The sequence below is a fragment of the Vidua chalybeata genome, chromosome 12, assembly GCF_026979565.1.
Source record: "Vidua chalybeata isolate OUT-0048 chromosome 12, bVidCha1 merged haplotype, whole genome shotgun sequence".
NCBI lineage: Eukaryota > Metazoa > Chordata > Aves > Passeriformes > Viduidae > Vidua > Vidua chalybeata.
Window position 1 is genome coordinate 9,173,986 of NC_071541.1, and position 17,673 is coordinate 9,191,658.

At 49.9% G+C, this 17,673-nt stretch overlaps 3 protein-coding genes across 4 annotated transcripts in view; 2 read left to right on the plus strand and 1 right to left on the minus strand.

Moving 5' to 3' along the window:
- The window catches only part of ARIH2 (ariadne RBR E3 ubiquitin protein ligase 2), a 37,327-nt gene extending 36,943 nt beyond the window's left edge, over positions 1-384 (plus strand). The window contains exon 16 of the mRNA XM_053954114.1: positions 362-384. The gene's annotated coding sequence lies outside the window, so the exon portion shown is untranslated. The remainder of the gene's footprint in view (positions 1-361) is intronic.
- On the plus strand, positions 17-17,609 carry P4HTM (prolyl 4-hydroxylase, transmembrane). The gene is made up of 9 exons (XM_053954116.1): positions 17-292; positions 362-443; positions 9,665-9,855; positions 10,863-10,959; positions 12,960-13,122; positions 14,743-14,928; positions 15,334-15,424; positions 15,869-15,992; positions 17,261-17,609. The coding sequence occupies exons 1-9, from the start codon at positions 44-46 to the stop codon at positions 17,488-17,490; spliced, it is 1,413 nt and encodes a 470-aa protein (XP_053810091.1). The 5' UTR covers positions 17-43; the 3' UTR covers positions 17,491-17,609.
- Positions 367-7,933, minus strand: LOC128794345 (secreted frizzled-related protein 5-like). 2 transcript variants are annotated; one of them, XM_053954118.1, is made up of 4 exons: positions 7,219-7,933; positions 6,311-6,483; positions 5,322-5,408; positions 367-4,176 (listed from the first exon to the last, which is right to left on the minus strand). In XM_053954118.1, exons 1-4 carry the CDS (start codon positions 7,542-7,544, stop codon positions 3,842-3,844), a joined length of 921 nt encoding a protein of 306 aa, XP_053810093.1. In that variant the 5' UTR covers positions 7,545-7,933; the 3' UTR covers positions 367-3,841. The 2 variants fall into 2 exon arrangements, with proteins under 2 accessions (XP_053810093.1, XP_053810092.1); XM_053954117.1 differs by having other exon boundaries at positions 5,322-5,411.
- Positions 17,610-17,673: the final 64 nt, after the last annotated feature.

Below are 17,673 nucleotides of genomic sequence, written 5' to 3' on the forward strand. Positions count from 1 at the left end.
CGGGCCGTTGCCGTGGTGACGCGGGGCCGGGCGGGCCGGGGCGATGGCGGCGGCGGAGGCGCGGGCCGAGGGTCCCCCGCTGCCCGGCCCGCCGGGGGGCCGCCCGCGGCCCGTCTGCTCCCGCCCCTACTTCCTCGTCCTCATGGTCTTCGCGCACCTCTACGTCCTCAACGTCCTGGGGCTGCTGCTCTTCGTGCACCTCAGCGCCGGCGAGCCCGGCGGGCCGCCCGCCGCCCCCCCGCCGCCGCCGCCGCCGCCCGCCCGCGCCCTCCCGCGCCTCGAGGGCATCAAGGCAAGGCCGCGACCGGGGGCCGGGGCCGGGGCCGGGGCCGCTGAGCGCTGACCGCTGCTCTCCCCGCAGGTGGGCCACACGCAGCGGGTGGAGCTGGTGCCCGGCAGGGCCCACGCTGTGCGCACCCTCAGCCTCAAGCCGCTCCTGTTCGGTGAGTACCGGCCCCGCCGGGGGCAGCTGCTGCCGGGCCCGGGCACGCCGGTAGCGGGGTGGGTTTCCGCCCTGACGGCGGAGCGGGGGGTGTGTGCGTGTCTGTCTGACACCCGCCGCTGTCTTACACCCACTCGGGAAAAAATGACTCCCCGCGTGTTGGCATCACCTCTCCGTGCTGCTGTTCCTTGGGGCTGCGTTAAAAGGAGTGTGGTGTCGTTTAAGGTATGTTGATGCAAAATTCGCAGAGGTTACGTGTTCTGGATGGCCCACTTTGAAGAATTTGGAAGATTGACCTTTCCAGGTTTTTCAGGTTTCTGTAAAATATTAGGAATAGACAGCAGATCGCTGGCAAGAACCTTGAAGAAGCTACTCAATACAAGGAAAGGACAAACTTTTGTTAATAAATTATGAAAAAACAATTTAGTATTGATGCTTCAGTACTGAGGAAATGAGTGACAGGAGAATTGATAGATTTAAATTCTTCCACCATTTTGTGTCCTGTTCTAGATTTATCTCTATTTTTGGCTTCTCTGATACACAACCATACAACATCTGCCTTTCAGATATTTTTAAATCTTCTTTACCTTTCTGTGATGCTTTGCTGTCACTGGTCAAGTCTCACTAATTGAACTCTGTGTTCTGGAAAGCCACTGACAATATGCTAAATAATTTGAGGGGAAGGAGTCAATCATTATTACAAAATTCCTACTATTGCAAAGTCAGAGAAAACCTGTTGTTTCTGAAAAGGTAACATAGAGAATCAGATGCTTTCTCAATTATAAATAGAGGGATTTTTTCTGATTCCACATAGATCATATACACTAAAAACCTCGCCATTAAATTCTTAGTGGATTTCTGTCTGACATTCACTAAACAGACACACCAACCTGGAGCTGATAACCCCACAGCATCACAAAACTGGTGTCATTGCCAGAACCACAGTCTGAGGCAATTGGTCTGGTTTTCACTGGGAAAAACTCCTGTTTCCTCTTTCCCTGCAAGGAAGGTGCTGAAGATGATAAAAGGCAGGTTTGTCCTGGCAGCAGTAATCCTTAGCAATTTTTAGCTTCTTGTTCCAGCACCTCCGTTGGTTTTGAGGGAAGCTTTGCACCCTGAGGATACCATCACAGACAGTGACAGACATTCACCATTTGAGATGCCACAAGTCTGTTCTCCTTTGTCCTCTGATAAAGAGTCCCTTATTTAGAAACTGCAAGTTGCAAGACAAGTCTTATCTCCTGGATGAACCTGCCAGGAGCCAGCTCTGACATTAAAAGACTTCCAGAGACTTCTCTATCTATGCAAGCAGTACCAATTCATTGCATCTCTGTTGCTTAAATTAGTGGAAGTGTGTATTTAACTTGGTCATGTTTGGTAAATATAGAAGCCCTTAGCAAAGACTTTTGAGTTTTTGGGGATTTAAGATGTGCTGCAGCATACAAGAGCCAATTTAAGGAAATAGTGCCTGATCTATCATCTTTGCTTTCAGCAGAGCAGGCTGCAGTGGGACCACAGCAGCAGACACTCATGAATGATTTAATGTGTGCTCTGGGCTTCAGAGCATGGGCTGGGCACCGTAGGGGAACTTTAGGTTTGGTTTTTAGTTGTGGGTAAGTCACATCTGCATGGAATGCAAGCGTATTTTATGGAGCTATGAAAAAATCCCTGCCCTATTTTTTCCCCCCTCTGGCTACAAGGCATAATTTCTAAAGCTTGTAAATCAGACCATCTGTGCAGTTTTCAGTTGGGAAACACTAGTAATCAAATAGCCCTACTAATGGAAAACAAATCAGACAAAGCCTTTTCAACCTTCAGAGCTTTTATGTGTTTTGTTTTCCAAATGCAGTCTGTTCAGAAGATACTGCCATTGCAGGGACCACCTGACAGCAGATTCAGTGGATTGGGCAGCAGTTTCTAAGACAAGACAGTGGAGAGGAATAAAAATAGGAAATTTGGCTGTTTTTTTTCTTCGGAGCCTCAGGGAAGATAAGTAAGCACCGCTCAAATGTCAGGGCGCAGCTGAATTGCAGTGTGTGTCTGAGCGCTCCTTCCAGCCCACACCAGTGTGAGAAGGAGCCCGCGGCGTGGGTTGTTGGTGTGCCTTGTGAACACGGGGAGGCAATGTGGCTCCAGCAGACCGGCTGTTTCTGCACGGCCAACGCTGCAGGCGTCACCAACAAGGCAGAAAGCATTCCTCCCAAAGGCTGTTTTCTTCAGCTTGTTTTGGTTTTTTATTTCAGCCACAGGTTTCAACCAATATAGAAAACTTTCCATGGGCAGTGCTTTGTTAGGCAGTAGAAATATGACTTGTTTCCTCATTTGGGGATTTGCTGTTTTCTGCTCTGTGGTCTGGAGCGCAGTGTGTGCCCCTGCAGGGAGTCACAGTCCTGCTTGAGTGAGATAGTGAGCTGCAGAGAACTTGATGAGACTGAGTTTTCCAGTATTTCCTATTTTCCTTATGTACAGGTGGAAGGCCAGGCAGCTGTGGAAGGTTTCTCCCCTGCTCCCGTATCAAAACTGCAATATCCTACTGTGCTGGGGCTGGGACTCACCTCCCAATCCTGAGCAAAGCTGCTGTTCACACCAAAGCAGAGCTTTGAACAGCTGATGTCTCACTCACACTCTGCTTTTCTCAAGGTTCTTGTGATATCCCCAGTTACCAGAATCTTCTGATCCACACTGAATTTCTGATGTTGAACAATAGTTTTTTCCCTGTTATGTAGAAAATATCAACTATCTGCTCTGTGCCTGTCCTGCTTGAGAATGGCTGTTTCCTTTTGCATGTGTGGATGCTCATCAGCTCTCAGTGCAGGAAGCTGAAGGGACAGCCTGACTCAAGAGCAGAGTTCAGCATGCAGTTTTTAAGGGGCTGGGCATAGCCAGAACAGGTTCCTCTCCCTGTTAATTTACCTCAGACTGTTCAAGAGTAAAGTATTTGCTCCATTACATAAAAAGTATCACTTCACAGTCAGGGAGACTTTCATGTAATCTCTGGACAGAAAGCAAGTAGGCAATTGGACAGCATCAATGTCTCAGGGTGAAATAATGAATCTGAAATACCAGCTCTGATAATGAGAACTAGAAGGAACTGTTATTAAAGGTTTCTTCTAGTTTGTCCTCACCTGCATCGTTTTGTGGTGATGTTGGATCCTACACAAAGCTGAGCGTAGCACGTCCTGGATCTACAGAGCAGTGTGAGAGGAACATGTTAAACCTGCATCCTTAAGCTCTGTTTTGGTAAAACAGGGATCGGTAGTGAAGCCCTATCTGTGCACTATGACTGCCTCAAATTACCTAGAAATATCACCGTACATCTCCAGAACACCACCTGCCAGGGAAAGGAGTTTTCTAGCCATAGGGAAGGGATCAGTTTCTTGTTGCTGGAATTGAGATTTTTCAGACCTTCCATCCTGCCTGTTCGGGGCAGCGGTGATGTTTCCACCTGCGCACTGCTTGGTGCAGGTTCCTGTTCCTCTTCTGCCAGGCATAGGCCTTGTTCACCACCACTTTGTCACTCTGTACTTCACCACTTACAACGAAGACCCCTGCCTGAGTGCCTCGCATGATGTTGTGGGCACAGGTGGCATCTATGTCCAGCCACTGCTGGAGCCTGGCAGGGATTTCAGTTCTGAGGAGTGGGCCATGCTTCAGCACCTCCACTTTGGACGGGTCCAGGTCGAAGTCCGAGATGGTGGTGGTGGTGTTCCTCCTCAGGATTCGGATTTTCACTGCTGCAGGGGTTGGAAAAAGAGCTGTCAGTTCTGTTTACTCTTCATAGCTTTCTCCTACTTCAAGACAGAGCCAGCCCAAGGCTTCTCTGCTGTCTCTGTAATGTGGGGAGGCATCTGACCAAGCTTTTGCAACTGCAGTGAGCTTGTAAAAGTTCTCATTTGAGGTTAGTTTCCAGTACTGAACACTGTTCTTATAATCACAGAATTATTTAAGTTGGAAAGTACCTCAAAGATCAAGTTCAGCCACTGACCCAGCACTGCCCAGTTCACCACTAAACCATGTCCTCAAGTGCCACAACCACGTCTTTCAAATACCTTCAGGGGTGGTGACTCAAACCCTTCCCTGGGCAGCCTGTTCCAGTGCTTGATAATTCTTTTGGTGAAGAAATTTTTCCTATTACCCAATCTGAACCTCTCCATTGCAACTTGAAGCCATTTCCTCTTGTTCTTGTTACATGGGAGAAAAGGCCTCCTTCTCAATCCATTTCCCTTCTAAGAGGGGCAAAGATGTATCAGTACCACTGCAGAAACCCTGCAGGAATCATGGACACAAGCAAGCAGATGCATCAAAATCCTGGTCTTTTGCAAATTAGCTGACTTTTCTCTGAGCAGGGATTTCAGGAAGTGACATGACTGACAGCTGCTCAGGATTTGTAACCTTTTTTATTGAAAAATATCTTTGTTTTGCTATATGTGTGCCTGAATTCAGGACCGTATCTTGAAAAGTTCTGCCATCTGATTGAGCAAAACTAGTACTGCTGCTTGCTTGGGCTAGGACAGGGACAGTCACAATACTAGAATAACACTATTAAAGTTTGAAATAGCTGGCATGGAATTTGTTAAAGATTCTTACAGGTATTGATTGAAATGTTTGTCTGCAAGGGAAAACTAGAGTACTGCTTGTTTTTAGCACTCACAGGCCAGAGCCAAACCAGAGCCCACAGAATTAAATCAGGTTTTCACTTCCAGTGCTGCCAGGGGCTGGGTCCTCCTGCTACTTTACAAGCAAGGTGGAAACTGGAATCTGCTGTGAAAGGTGCAGTTTCTCCAAGTCAGTATGTTATGGCAAAGCTATTTTCTGACCTTGGCACTGCTTGGCTGCTGGAGGGAATGGTGACAGTTGGGAGGAAAAGGAGTGTACTCACCAAAATCATTTGCACAGAGGCTTTCCAGGATCTCCCTGGCAGTGCTGGCCTCTTCAAGCTCACAGTCCTTGCAGCTGGCTCGGGGCACTGCTGCAACAGAAATTAGGTTATAACACCCTTGTCAAGCTTCACTGGAAAAGGCACAGTGAAATTTTGAGTGGTGGCTTGCTGTTTCTCAGTGATACTTCTTCCTGAGCTACCCAGGCGTGGAGAGGTACCTCAGACAGGCAAGGTGGGAAATGTTAGACTCTCCTTCCTGTGAAGGCAGACACTGCTTGTCGTGCTTTGTTCAGGCTTGTGTGTGTTGCTGCATGTTAAAGCAGCAGTGAAAATGCTTAATGAACATCTCCTAATTTGGATGAAACAGCAAAACCAGTGGTATGGCCAGACTCCATCCAGTGATGCTGAAATGATGTTGAAATGTCTGTTCTCCCTTTAACTGCTCTTGAATCTCCCCCAGTGTTCATCAGTATCCGGGTGTTAATTGAGTCCTTCAGACAGACTTTTTTCCAGTGTAACTCATGTCTGCAAAGGCTCATGTCCCTTCATGTTGTTTCTAATGTTTAGAGAGAAGGCTTGCAAAACATTTCTTTTTGCATGTTTTTAAGCCCTAGACACAGCTGAAAATCTGGGCTGCAGCTCCATAGCTCCACTGGAAGCACATCTCGCTGCTGGGAGTCTGCACTCCATGAGCTCTCCCACTGTGCCTGGGCCAGAGGCTTTGCAGCCTTTCCTCCCCCCTGCCCCAAACCCTGCGGGGTCTGATGGCACCCAGGGAGCTAATGAATACAGCAGAGAGAGGAACAAGCCACAGCCAATGTTATGCTAATTTTCTATACACGGTTCCCAGAGAGAACAAAACTAGATTTTTTTTTTTTTTAAATACAGCTTAAAACCAGAAATATGCAGAATAGAAACAAGTCATAGGATCATCCTTTTGAGCTTTCAGTGTTATATATGGAAAAATACATTAAGAAAAAACCTCTTACTTCTCCTGCTTGAGGAATTTTCATCCATGGAGACTGCTGCAATGCACAGTTCATGATCTGCAGGGAACTTGTTGCAGTTGAGGATTTCGGGCCAGGGATAGCCATAACAAGCCATGACGGGCGCACAGCTTCTCTTGACGGCTTCACAGAGGCTGCGGCAGGGATAGATGAGCCTGGGGAGGAGATGGGCATTCAGTGCCTCCGTGTGCCTGCCAGGAGGCTGAGGGTCGAGCCCTAACACCACTGCTGCTGCACAGGGCTGTGTTGAAGGGTTAGCAGGCAGTTTGGGGATCTCTGACTTTTTTTTGAACATTCATGTCCAGGAAGCAAGCAAGGAATTTCTGAGGACTGGAGGGATGAGGCAAGCTGCCAGAAGCCCTTCAACTTAGGGATCTTCTCTAGTTGTGCAAAGACTGCTTACCTTTACACGTGCCTGGTTACACACCAAATTTCCTTAGTGGCTCTGTACTTTGGGAACTGCACCTCAAAACTGGGGATTTCTTTCTGCTGCTGGAGCTGTTGGGAAACTGAGAAACTATGTGTTTGGGGCAGGAGCTGGGGTGAGGGGCTGCACAGGAGGTGGGAAGTGAAGCTGGTGTGTGCTAGCAGCTACTGCAGTGTAGAAGGGGCTGGTCAGGGCATATGGCAGCAGTGCCTGGGGTGAGAGAGCAGAAGAACCCCAAGGAGGGAACATATTTCTGCTCCTGTGATGTGAAATGCTCATGTTTTGCTTTCAGAGGGATGTTCCCTGCTGAGTAATCCAATTTTCCCTTGCCGAGAGCAGTAGCACTGCTTCTTGGGGGCTGCACAGATCACACCGAATGCATTTTCTCTTGGGAGGCACACGGAGTTGTGCTCCTGCAGGGAGTTAACTGTTACAGCTGAAATAACTCATAAAAGCATCTTACCTGTCCAAACAGATCGGTGCAAAGAGGGAGCAGAGGAAGATCCTAGCGTCTGGGTGGCACTCCCTGGCTAGCAAGGGCAGCCAGCTGGAAGACTGCTGGATGACTTCTGTCATGGTCTCATGCTCCAGCAGGTTGGGAATCCTCATGTCGGAGTAGCCGATATCGTAGCACAAGGCCATGCGGTGTGGGATGGGCATGCAGCTGGAGGATCTCCTCAGGTAGCTTGCCCAGGCACCTGGAGAGCCCCAGAGCAGCAGGCGTGCCAGGAGACCCAGTAGCCATGGGCCAGCCAACCTCGAGGGGTGCCTGCGAGGGGATGTGACCATGCTTGGAGCAAGTGAACCAACAGCACACCCCGGACTGAGCTGCTCCTGACTGTGGAATGCCTTTTATAGCCTACGAACCACCTCTTTGTCAATCCATCCTCATTAAGTGCGGCCCTTTCAGAGCCCTCATGGGGAAGACAATGCTCCAATTTTCATTTGCCGGCGGCCCCGATTGTTTGTATTTTAGCAGGGGTTTGGCTTAGATCAGCAGGTGTGGAAATGAGGGCAGTTGGGGAGGGGTGAATGACTTGGCCCATGTGTCTTGGGGCTCTTTCAGCCAAGATTGAATCTCTGTTTGACACCAGTGCTCCAACCCATCCCCTTTCTCTTGCTCCAGGATTAGTCATTATTTCATAAACCGTAATGTTTTCCTCTCTTTTGTTTTTTGTAAAAGCAATCAAGTGTTGCTTAAAGTCAATTAGGAGGCATTTGTTTAGCTGGATCTATTGTTGAGCAGGCAGGGAGATAGGATGGTCTCACAGCCACACTGTTAGGAGAGCTGTGGGCAGAGAGGAACTAATTTGCAGCTGTGGAGCCAAGTTGTTTGCAGACAGGATTGGCTGCACTCAGCTGGAAACCCCCTCACCTTGCAACCTGCATGACCACACGCTTTCCAGTTAACAGAATTCCTACTTCATTCTGAAATCCCCTTACTACCACTGAAGAATGGAATTGTCCTTCCTCCAGTGATTAAGGTTCCATAAACCATCATTATTGTAGCCCAGTTTGGGGAACTGGAAGTACTGGGGGTATTAGTTGCCAGTGCACATGGTTCATTTGGACCTGGTGCTGTGCCATGAGGTTCAAACTGGTCAGTAGAAGCTCCAGCTCTGAAGCAGCCTCTGGCACAAGGACCCTGTGCTGCCTGTGGCAGAAATTGTTTCCTTGGAGTGTGTTGTGGATACAGCTGGCTGCATTGTGTTCCTGGGGCTTCCCAGGAACAGCTCATTTTCTACAGGGCTGGTTCTGGTCTGTGCTTAGCAGGAAGCCAACTGTTTATTGACAGCTTGAGCCAATAGGGTTGATTTCAGGTCATGAAGTAATTAATTTTTTCCCTCCATTTGAGGATTGCTGCTGTAGTTGATTTATAACATGTCCTTGGCACATACCTGCAGGAGCTCTAGGGAGCTGCAATTCGGAGAGCAGGACCTTGGGTCTAGGAGCACTTAACCTGTCCTGCATTGGTGGTTTTTCTCTCCCTTTTCAAAAGTCTCAGCAGCTGGTAACAAGGTTACCACAGCTGTGACAGACAACAGGCAGGAGGATCCTCTGAACCTCCTGGGCCACAGTGTAACTGTGGGAATGGGAATGGGACCTTGCCAGTGCTGTCCAGGTGTGTGCCCAGTGTACCATGCAGCTAGAAGTCTCCTAGCCTCATGGTGATCAGTGGATTTCTCTGCACTTTAATTTGCTTGGGATTGTGGAATTGCCTGATTTCTGCTGGGTTTGTGCTGCAAAGGAAAGCTGGAGATACCTGGGTATGGAGCCTGGCATACTCCATGTCCAGTATTTCCCTCTTTAACATTGCATTTGAAGACCATTTTTAATGGGGGATCAAGAGAATGAGTGGGAGTAAGTTAGAATTTTTCTCCTTTCTGTTTGAGTTTCATAATAGAGCACTGTGCCATGCTCCTCTGAAAGGAGTTTGGTTTTGTGCAAGGTGCCATCCACTCCACATGAGAGCAAGGAAGTCTGAAACCCTGGCCATCACCACTGCCCACTGTAATGATTTCTGGCCTCCCTTCCGGTAAAGCAGCAGTTCCCAGACTGTGATCCACATGGCACCTTTGAAATGGTAATATGCAGTGATATGCACGTGTTTGTTCACTCCTTTGTTCATTGTGGTATCTGTGAGAGAGTTTAAGGGCTTGACCCCAGGATCCAAATATTTAGGAACTGCTGCTATAAAAATACTTGCCTCCAGCAACTCAGGTGTGTGGTGTATGCTCTTTGAGATCCCTTCTGGTAGAAGGGTGGATGTTTTTGAATGTCCCAAACTTAGTTCCTAAATTTTCCCCCTTACCTATTTTGATTTTTTTTTCCTGAGACTCCTGCTACCAGCATGGGATCCCACTGTAACAGTTCCTCAGTCTCTGTTCCTGCTCACACTTTTGCTGCAGAAATCCCTGACTTCCTGACAGAGGAGGAGTGCAAGCTCATTGTCCATCTGGCAAAGCTAAAGGGACTACAGAAGAGCCAGATCCTACCAACAGAGGACTATGAGGAAGCCATGGAAATGATCGAAATTAGCCAGATGGACATTTTCAATCTGCTGGATCACAATCAGGATGGGCAGCTGCAGCTCAAAGAGGTGGGACAGACTGGGGAAGGTTTGCTGGAGACCCTCTGGCATATCCCCTCATCAGATGCTCTCTTGGTTGCTCATGTGCTTGGGTGGGACCAGACCCCAGGATATACCAATCACAATTTGCTTAATTTTATGCCTCAGAATTTGTGCTGGCCTTCATAATGGAAGTTTCTGGGCAATGTGCAGCAGTTGTCATGCTATTGGGAGGCAGCAACAGTCCTTGGCAGGACATGCGTGTTTTGAATATGCTGGATAAAATGTTCCTGTGCTGTGGGTTGTTGCCTCTTGCTGTGTGTCCTGGGAAGTGAGTTTGTCACATAGGGCCTGCTTTGTGCAGCTTGCGGGGAACTTACTGTGTGAATTCACAAGCCCCAGCAAAGTCACTCCTATTGATGAGATGAGGGGAATAATAAGCCTCTTGTCCACAGCTCTTCAGCAACCTTGCCCTGTATGGCAAGGTGCATCAGGGCATGTACTGACAGTTCAAGCGTGTCCCTCCTCAGGCTCCCATTTCAGGTGAAGCAGGGAGTCTGAACCATCCTGTGCACCATGAGTGCTGTGGAGTATGGGGAGCTGTGCCAGTGACAGCCCAGGGCAAGGCTCCTTTCTCTGGAGGTCAGAGCCTGCTGAGAGCTGTCCAGGCTTCTGCATCTCTCTGTACATGTTGAAGGGAAGAATTTTCTTCCAAGCTCTTACCTTGGACAAGTAAAAGCATTCATTCATCCATCAATATCAATATTATCATCAATAGCTTTACTTTTCCTTCAAGAGAAAGCTGTGCTTTTATTTGCCATGACCTAAACTGGAAATAACAGCACCCAATCAGCAACACTCTGTGTGTGGCTGCCAGATGATTCTCACTGCAATCATCTTTCTGCAGAAATGTGCCAATGCCTGTGTGGCTGATGTGCTGTGGAGGAGATCCCACCAGGCCTCATACAGGGAATCTGTAGGGTCTCAGGAGTGCAAGAAACCAGTGCTTTTTTTTTTGATCCATTTATGAATTTCAGGTGTTGACCCATACCCGACTTGGGAATGGCAGGTGGATGACCCCTGAGAACATCCGGGAGATGTATACAGCGGTCAAAGCTGATCCTGATGGGAATGGTAAGAGCAGCTCCATGGGAATCCCTTCACCCTTAGCACTTTGGACACCTTGCATAGCCATATGGAGGAGAGCAAGAGCTGTGTCCCTGCCCAGGCCTTCTTCTCTAGCTGAATTCTTTGAAGGGAAGTAGCACTGCCCTAGACACCTTCTCAGGGAAGTAAATGCAGGGTAACCCTCTTACTGCAGCACTCCTGCTCCTACATCACCACTCTAGCAGCTAACTGGTCCCACTGCCTGGGCTTGGATCTTGCTGGAGCAGGACCAGACCACAGCTCTGCACTCCTTTTCCCCTGTCAGACCTGCCTTGGTTCATGCCCTGCTGTAACAGGATCTTAGGATTTTCTGACTAGAGAGCTCTTGTTACCTGGGATGCAGGTGTTCATTCACATATTGCATGACCCCCATTTTCAGGGAGACTTTTGCAGCAGGCCAAGAGGCTCGTGTCACTCTGAGGGGAGAGTGGAATAAGTGGAGGTGGGGGTGATCTTGTCTGTCAGCCTTTGGCACTGACCCCCCTCTCTGCCACTGCAACCTCTCTGTATTCCATGAGGCCACTTCTGCCCCTCCTGCCCCCCGTCTCCCAAGGGCTCCTGCTGGTCCGGACATACACTCTAACCTCTCCTGCTCTAATTAGAGTGGCCTCAATTAAGCAGCACTCCATTTCCTAATCAAATTAAGTGAATGCACAGTCTCTTCCAGTGACCTGGCATTGAGAGCTGCCTAGGAGGAGCTGCTTTGGAGTTGAAGCAGTAGCAGTGTGAATGCATAAATATCCGGAGGGCACCCTGTGCAACTCTCCTCCAGGCTGGTGGCATTCTTGGCAGGGGTATGACTGAGTCCTCAGTGGCTTTGCCACCATTCTGGACATTAACAAATGAAAGGTCTTGTTAAAGGGCTGTTGGCAAGACCTTGCTTCCAGAGTGCTGCTTCCCTCTGTTGTTAGATTGGTACATGACACTGAGAGACCAGGTCACAACCTGGATGTGGCACTGCGTCATCAAAGACTGTGGGGAGTGAGGGGAAGTGCAGACAGAGAGACACTAGGAATAATAACAATGGATCATTTGGTCATGACCTGAGGACATAGCACCTGAGGAACTGTCCCTGGCTGACCCTTGTGGCTGGTCCTTCCTCCTTCTAGGGAGCACTCATGCCCAGGGAGCAGAGCTGGCACCCAGCAGCACTGGGTTTGCTGCCTGAGTGAGCTCCTCTTCCAGCCCATGGTGTGTGCAGGGCAGCCCAGGGCAGTGCACTGCATGCTGCTGTCAGGGACCTGTGCAAGGCTCCCTTCTCCAGAAAGAGGAAACAGCTAATGTGAGGATTTTACTGAAGCTGACAAAGGCAAGAGTCCACTCCTTGCTGATTCCAGTTGAGTGCAAACAAGAAATACCTGTTTTAGGAGAAACTGCTTTATACCTCTTGTTTTTCTGTTATTTCTATTTACGCAAGACCCATACTGTAATGTATTCCTCATTTATGTTTTGCAGTTACACAAATGCATGAGAATGTACTGCTTGTTTTGGGTTTGGCTTTTTCTTAATTACCCTGCAAGGTCATAAAGAAAATGTGGTCTGAGGTCCCGCTCTGTCCTTAAACATGTTGATTTAATATCTACAAAGCCTCAAGACATTGAGTGGCACAGACTTTCTTGTTCATATCAGAACTGTAGTGTCTATTTCTCTCTTTTGATATATCGATTTGTGTGTTTCAGGAGCTTTTTACTGTTTAAAATGGTGTTTTGCTTGTCCCAGTTCTGACCCTGCACAATTCACTTTGGCAGGTTGCTCTGTGTCCTCTGCTGCAGGCGAGAGCATTGCAGGAGCCCATGATCATGGGCAGAAGGGGTGCTGCCTGTGGTGTGGTGGACACAGTGGACCCTGACTGGGGTTTGTGTGAGGAAGGCAGTTTCTACAGTGCCCTCAGCTGGTGTTTCTCCGAGTGCAGGATGCAAGAACTATTACCTGCACCAGAGTGAGGTGGCTTTTCTGTGTTACCATAGGTGTGCTAAGTTTGGAGGAGTTCAAGCAGTTGAATATCCGTGATTTCCACAAGTACATGGGAAGCCAGAAAGTGAAGATGAGTGACTTGGTGCGCAACAGCCAGCACACCTGGCTGTACCAGGGCGAGGGGGCACACCAGGTCATGAGAGCCATTCGGCAAAGGTAAGGGCCAGGGAGCTGAGGGGAGGTTGGGTTTGGGTAGGCACAAGCATCACCTGTGTGCTGGGAGAGGCAGTGGCAGACTTGCTAATATTCACACTTCCTAATTGTGTGAAAAGTCCTTGGGGTATAAAGAGCAATGAACACAGACACAAAATGGAGAGAGGAGGTTTTCATTAGAAGAAGAATTTGCATTGTCCTATGGAAAGGGAAAAAGAAAAATCGAGCCTTTCAGCATCTCCATTCACTTTTGAGAACAGCCCTATAAAACCAGGAAGATTTGGCAGTATATGAAATCATTCATTCTAATTAGTAACTGAGCTTACTGGGAGAAACTGCCTGTTTCCAATGCTGTCTGGGTGCCAGCAGTTACTGTCATTTGCTTTAGTTTACTCATGCATTTCACTGAAATTTGTCTTTGCTGTTCAGAGCTGACTTTTTAAAAAGCATGACTTCACCTTAAATTAGTCAAGTTAGTTTAATCCTCCAAGCACACATATTGTAGGGCAGCTCATGGCAGATGGGAGAACCTATACCTTTCCCTTCATCTCAGATTTGGTACTGGGAAGAGCTGAAGCCCAGCATGAAGGCCAAATCACGTAGCTGTAGTGAGTGTCAGATAATTGGCTGGAGACTCGCTTGTTCTTGTGGTGCTGGTCCTCACCCAGAACGTGGGTGGGTAAAATCTGTCCTGAGGCCTGAAAAACAGCTGTTGGCCACTCCTTTTCTTCAGTGTGTTTCAGTGGGAAAATGGGGTCACATATTGCCTTGATTAGAGCAGACTGTGGCTGCCACCTTCTCTGTGCCAGCTAGCCAGCACTCACAGGCGTCGGCATTCCGCTTGCACGCTCTGCAGTTGGCCACTGTCAGGAGGAGGTGAAGACACAGCACTCAAGGAGGCTGTTAGTCCTCCCTGGGGCCAGGCAGCGCCTGCAGGGGCTTTGCTGTCCTGCCCAGGTGCCACATTCTCCTTGCACCTGCCCCAAGGGCTTCACCGGTCTGGATTCTCAGAGCTCTGAGTGTTCTTTGGCAGGTCTCAAGACGTACCTGCTTGCCTTGGGGATGATCTCAGATGTAGCAGTGGAAAAATCCCAGAGCAGGAGGGCTCCGGTCTCCTTGATCACTTCCAGTGCCCCTCTGCCCTGGGGGAGGCTGCTGAAAAGGCAACAGGGAAAGGTGAGTTAGGTGACAAGACTGTTCCTAGAGCTAGTCTCTCATTCACTCTCAGCAGGGGTCCTGTGCTTTGCTAACTGTCCCTGAGGTCTGTAGGTGGTGTGCAGGAGTCCAGAGAAGTGATGAGATGGCACATGAAGGCTCCAGGGACATGCACAGAAGGGATCTTGCTGAGCAAGCAAAGTCTTCCTGAGTGGAGTCCTGCTAGAGATGCTTCCTTCAGTTTTGTTTTGGTTTTATTTAACCTTGAGGAGGGTTTTCTGAGCCGATGCTGATGGTCCAACAGATGAGTGAGGACCTGGTTGTCTCTTGGCATGCTCGCTGCAGCCCATCCGTCTCTCCGGTCTTTTGGGGAAGGGGGTTCTCTTTCTCTGGTTTATTCACCACTTGGGAGTAGTGGCTGACTAGGGTGAGGGTGGTTTCCCACTCACCTGCTCTGCTCTCCCCCAGGGTAATGCGCCTCACTCGCTTGCCCCCCGAGATCGTGGAGCACAGCGAGCCCCTCCAGGTTGTGCGGTACGACCAAGGAGGGCACTACCACGCCCACATGGACAGCGGCCCCGTGTTCCCTGAGACTGCCTGCAGCCACACAAAGCTTGTTGCCAATGAAAGCGCTCCCTTTGAGACCTCCTGCAGGTAAGCTCTGCCCTGAACACGTTAGACAAGGGGTGTGAAGAGCCATTTCGTCTCACCTCATCTTGCCTGGGACTCAGTGCTCGGACTGTGGGCTCACAAACCAGCTCAGGACATTATGGGCATGAGGGGGTTTTAAAGGGGAGGTGGGCAAATCCTGTGGGTCCACGCAAGGAAGGCAGAGTGGGTGGGCCTGCCCCAGCAGAGCCTACAAGCACATGATTACTCTGGGTAGGGTTTTCTTTGTTGTCCTTGTGTTACTCTTGGAGAAAAGCTGATGGTGTAAATCATGTGTCATGTGGCATCTTGGAGGAGCCACTGTATTTATGGTGGAGCAACAGGGCGTGGGGAGCCCCTGTGCATCTCCTCCTGCTCCAGATGTGTCTCCTGACAGTTTCTGTCTTGCAGGTATGTCACCGTGCTGTTCTACCTGAACAATGTGACTGGGGGAGGTGAAACAGTCTTTCCTATCGCTGATAACAGGACGTATGAAGAGATGGTAAATGAACCTCGCCTATGTGTTACCCCTGGGGATTCTGAGTCCCTCTTTGAATGTCTTTATTCATTGTGGCTGCAGAAGGGGTCTGGTGTGTTAGGTTGGTGTGCATTAGCATTTGTAGCTAGAGCATCGGGGAAACCATGTTCCATTCACAGTCTTTTTCCTCTGAGGACAGGGGAAGAGGCACAGAGTTCTGACAGCTCTGCTCTCCCTGCTCAGAGGTGTGAGGTGTCAGGCAAAGTGTTAAGAAATGGCAGCTGCTCAACAACAGGTTATCAGCCTCCTGGGGCCTGAAACTGGCTGCTCCAGGTGGGTTATGAAAGCTCCTGCATCAGCCTTAAGCCAACCTGTGGAGCACTCAGGCAAGGGTGAGGGGCAGGGGCAACCCAGAGCACGTGCCTTGTTCCAGCCGTTTGTGACATCTTCCCTGTGGTTTCTCTCCAGTCTTTGATCCAGAACGACATTGACCTGCGAGATACTCGGAAAAACTGTGACAAGGGCAATTTGCGAGTGAAACCTCAGCAAGGCACTGCTGTCTTCTGGTACAACTACCTGTCAGATGGAGAAGGTACAGGCTCACTTCAAAACTGGGCTCTTGGGAGTGGTGGTACTGCAGTAGGTGACAGCCATCATCTTGCTGCAGCTGGGAGCTCAAAGAACAGCCAAAAAAAGGGTGGTAGCTGCCTGCTAGTGGGAACTGTAGAGTCTTTTTGTCAACAACTGAATAGGAGCTTCCTGACTCTGAAAGGCCTTTGTTTACAGGCAGTAGGTCAGTGGCTCCTGGTGTCTTTGGGGGACAGGAGTAGCTAGCAAACAAAGACCTTGGCTGCACTCACCATCACCAGCTGCCTTCCATCCCACTGTGCAAGCTGAAACTCCTGCTGGAACTTGGTCTGCAATTCAAAATGTGTCACTGATGTGGTGTTGCCCAAAGGGGTGGGGAGGGGAGGTAGACAAAGGCACGGCCTTCAGCCCTGCGGCATGAGGACACATGGGCCACCCCATGCCACGCTTGGGGCCAATGCCTGCTTTGTAGCTCAGCCGCAGCCCCATGATGTGTCCTTGGGGCTGTTTTTGTCACAAAGCGCAGTGCGGTTTTCCCTGACAGGCTGCGAATTAACATGAATCTTCAAGGCTGCTGGTGAGTATGGCTCCAGAGGGTTTCCATGGCAGATTTTGAGCTTTGGTGGGAGAAAGGAGTGTAGCATCTCTGGTCCCCTGAGAGCAGCCCATGTTTCCATCTCTAGAAAATAGACAGAGGAGGTCACAAGACCAGTGTTTGGGCTGTTGGCTGATAATACCAATAACCGTCAATCTCCTGTTAGAAGAGCCCTGTTGTGTTTTTATGAGCAATTTGTTCCTAAATGGAAAGTGGCTGCTGATGCAAATCTGCCACAGAAAAACGAGAGGATCGTTGTAAACAGGTTATTTAGAACTGCTGAAATGCAATCTCTAAAATGGCTGCAAGCCTCTGGCTTCTACAGGCCTTCTAGTAGCAGTACCTGTCTCTTCTGTGCCAGCCTTCCTTTTTCCAAAAGAGCTGAGAAAAACAGGCTGTGATCTGGATTGTGAGAGCCGCTTGTACTGAGTAGAGATGGAGGCAGTAGGCATTTTGCACTCAGGGAGCCTACCCTGATGAACTCCTTGTAGGCACTAGGGTGAGATGGCACTAAGATGGAGGGGTGCCAGGAAAAGTAACTGCTGGAAGATGTATCTGAGCTCAAATCTAAACAGGTGGTGCAGGCAGGAGAGATGGCATTGGTGTTCGCTGGCTGTGTGTCCCTGTGTGGTCCCAGCTCATCCTATGCCACCCTCTAACGGGGCTCTGCTCCACAGGCTGGGTGGGGGAGCTGGATGACTTTGCTCTGCACGGGGGCTGCCTGGTCACCCAAGGCACCAAGTGGATCGCCAACAACTGGATCAACGTGGACCCCAACCGCCGGCGGCAGCAGCAGTTCCAGCAGGAGATGGAGCGCTTTGCGGGGTCTGAGGCGGGGGCCGGGGCCGGAGCCCCTGGCGAGTGGACAGTGGACAAGGCCTACAGCGGGGTGCACCTGGAGCTGTAGTGCCGGGAATGCTGCTGCGTGCACGTGACCTTTTCCCGCGCAGGGCGGGGGGGGGCGGGGCCGCGGGCCAAGTGCGCGGCGGGGCCGCGTCGCGCGCCAATAAAGCGTGGAGACACGGGCGTGGCCTCCGCGTGCTCGGGGCGGGGCGGCGGGGCCGGCAATGGGCGGGGGGCGGGGCTGTGG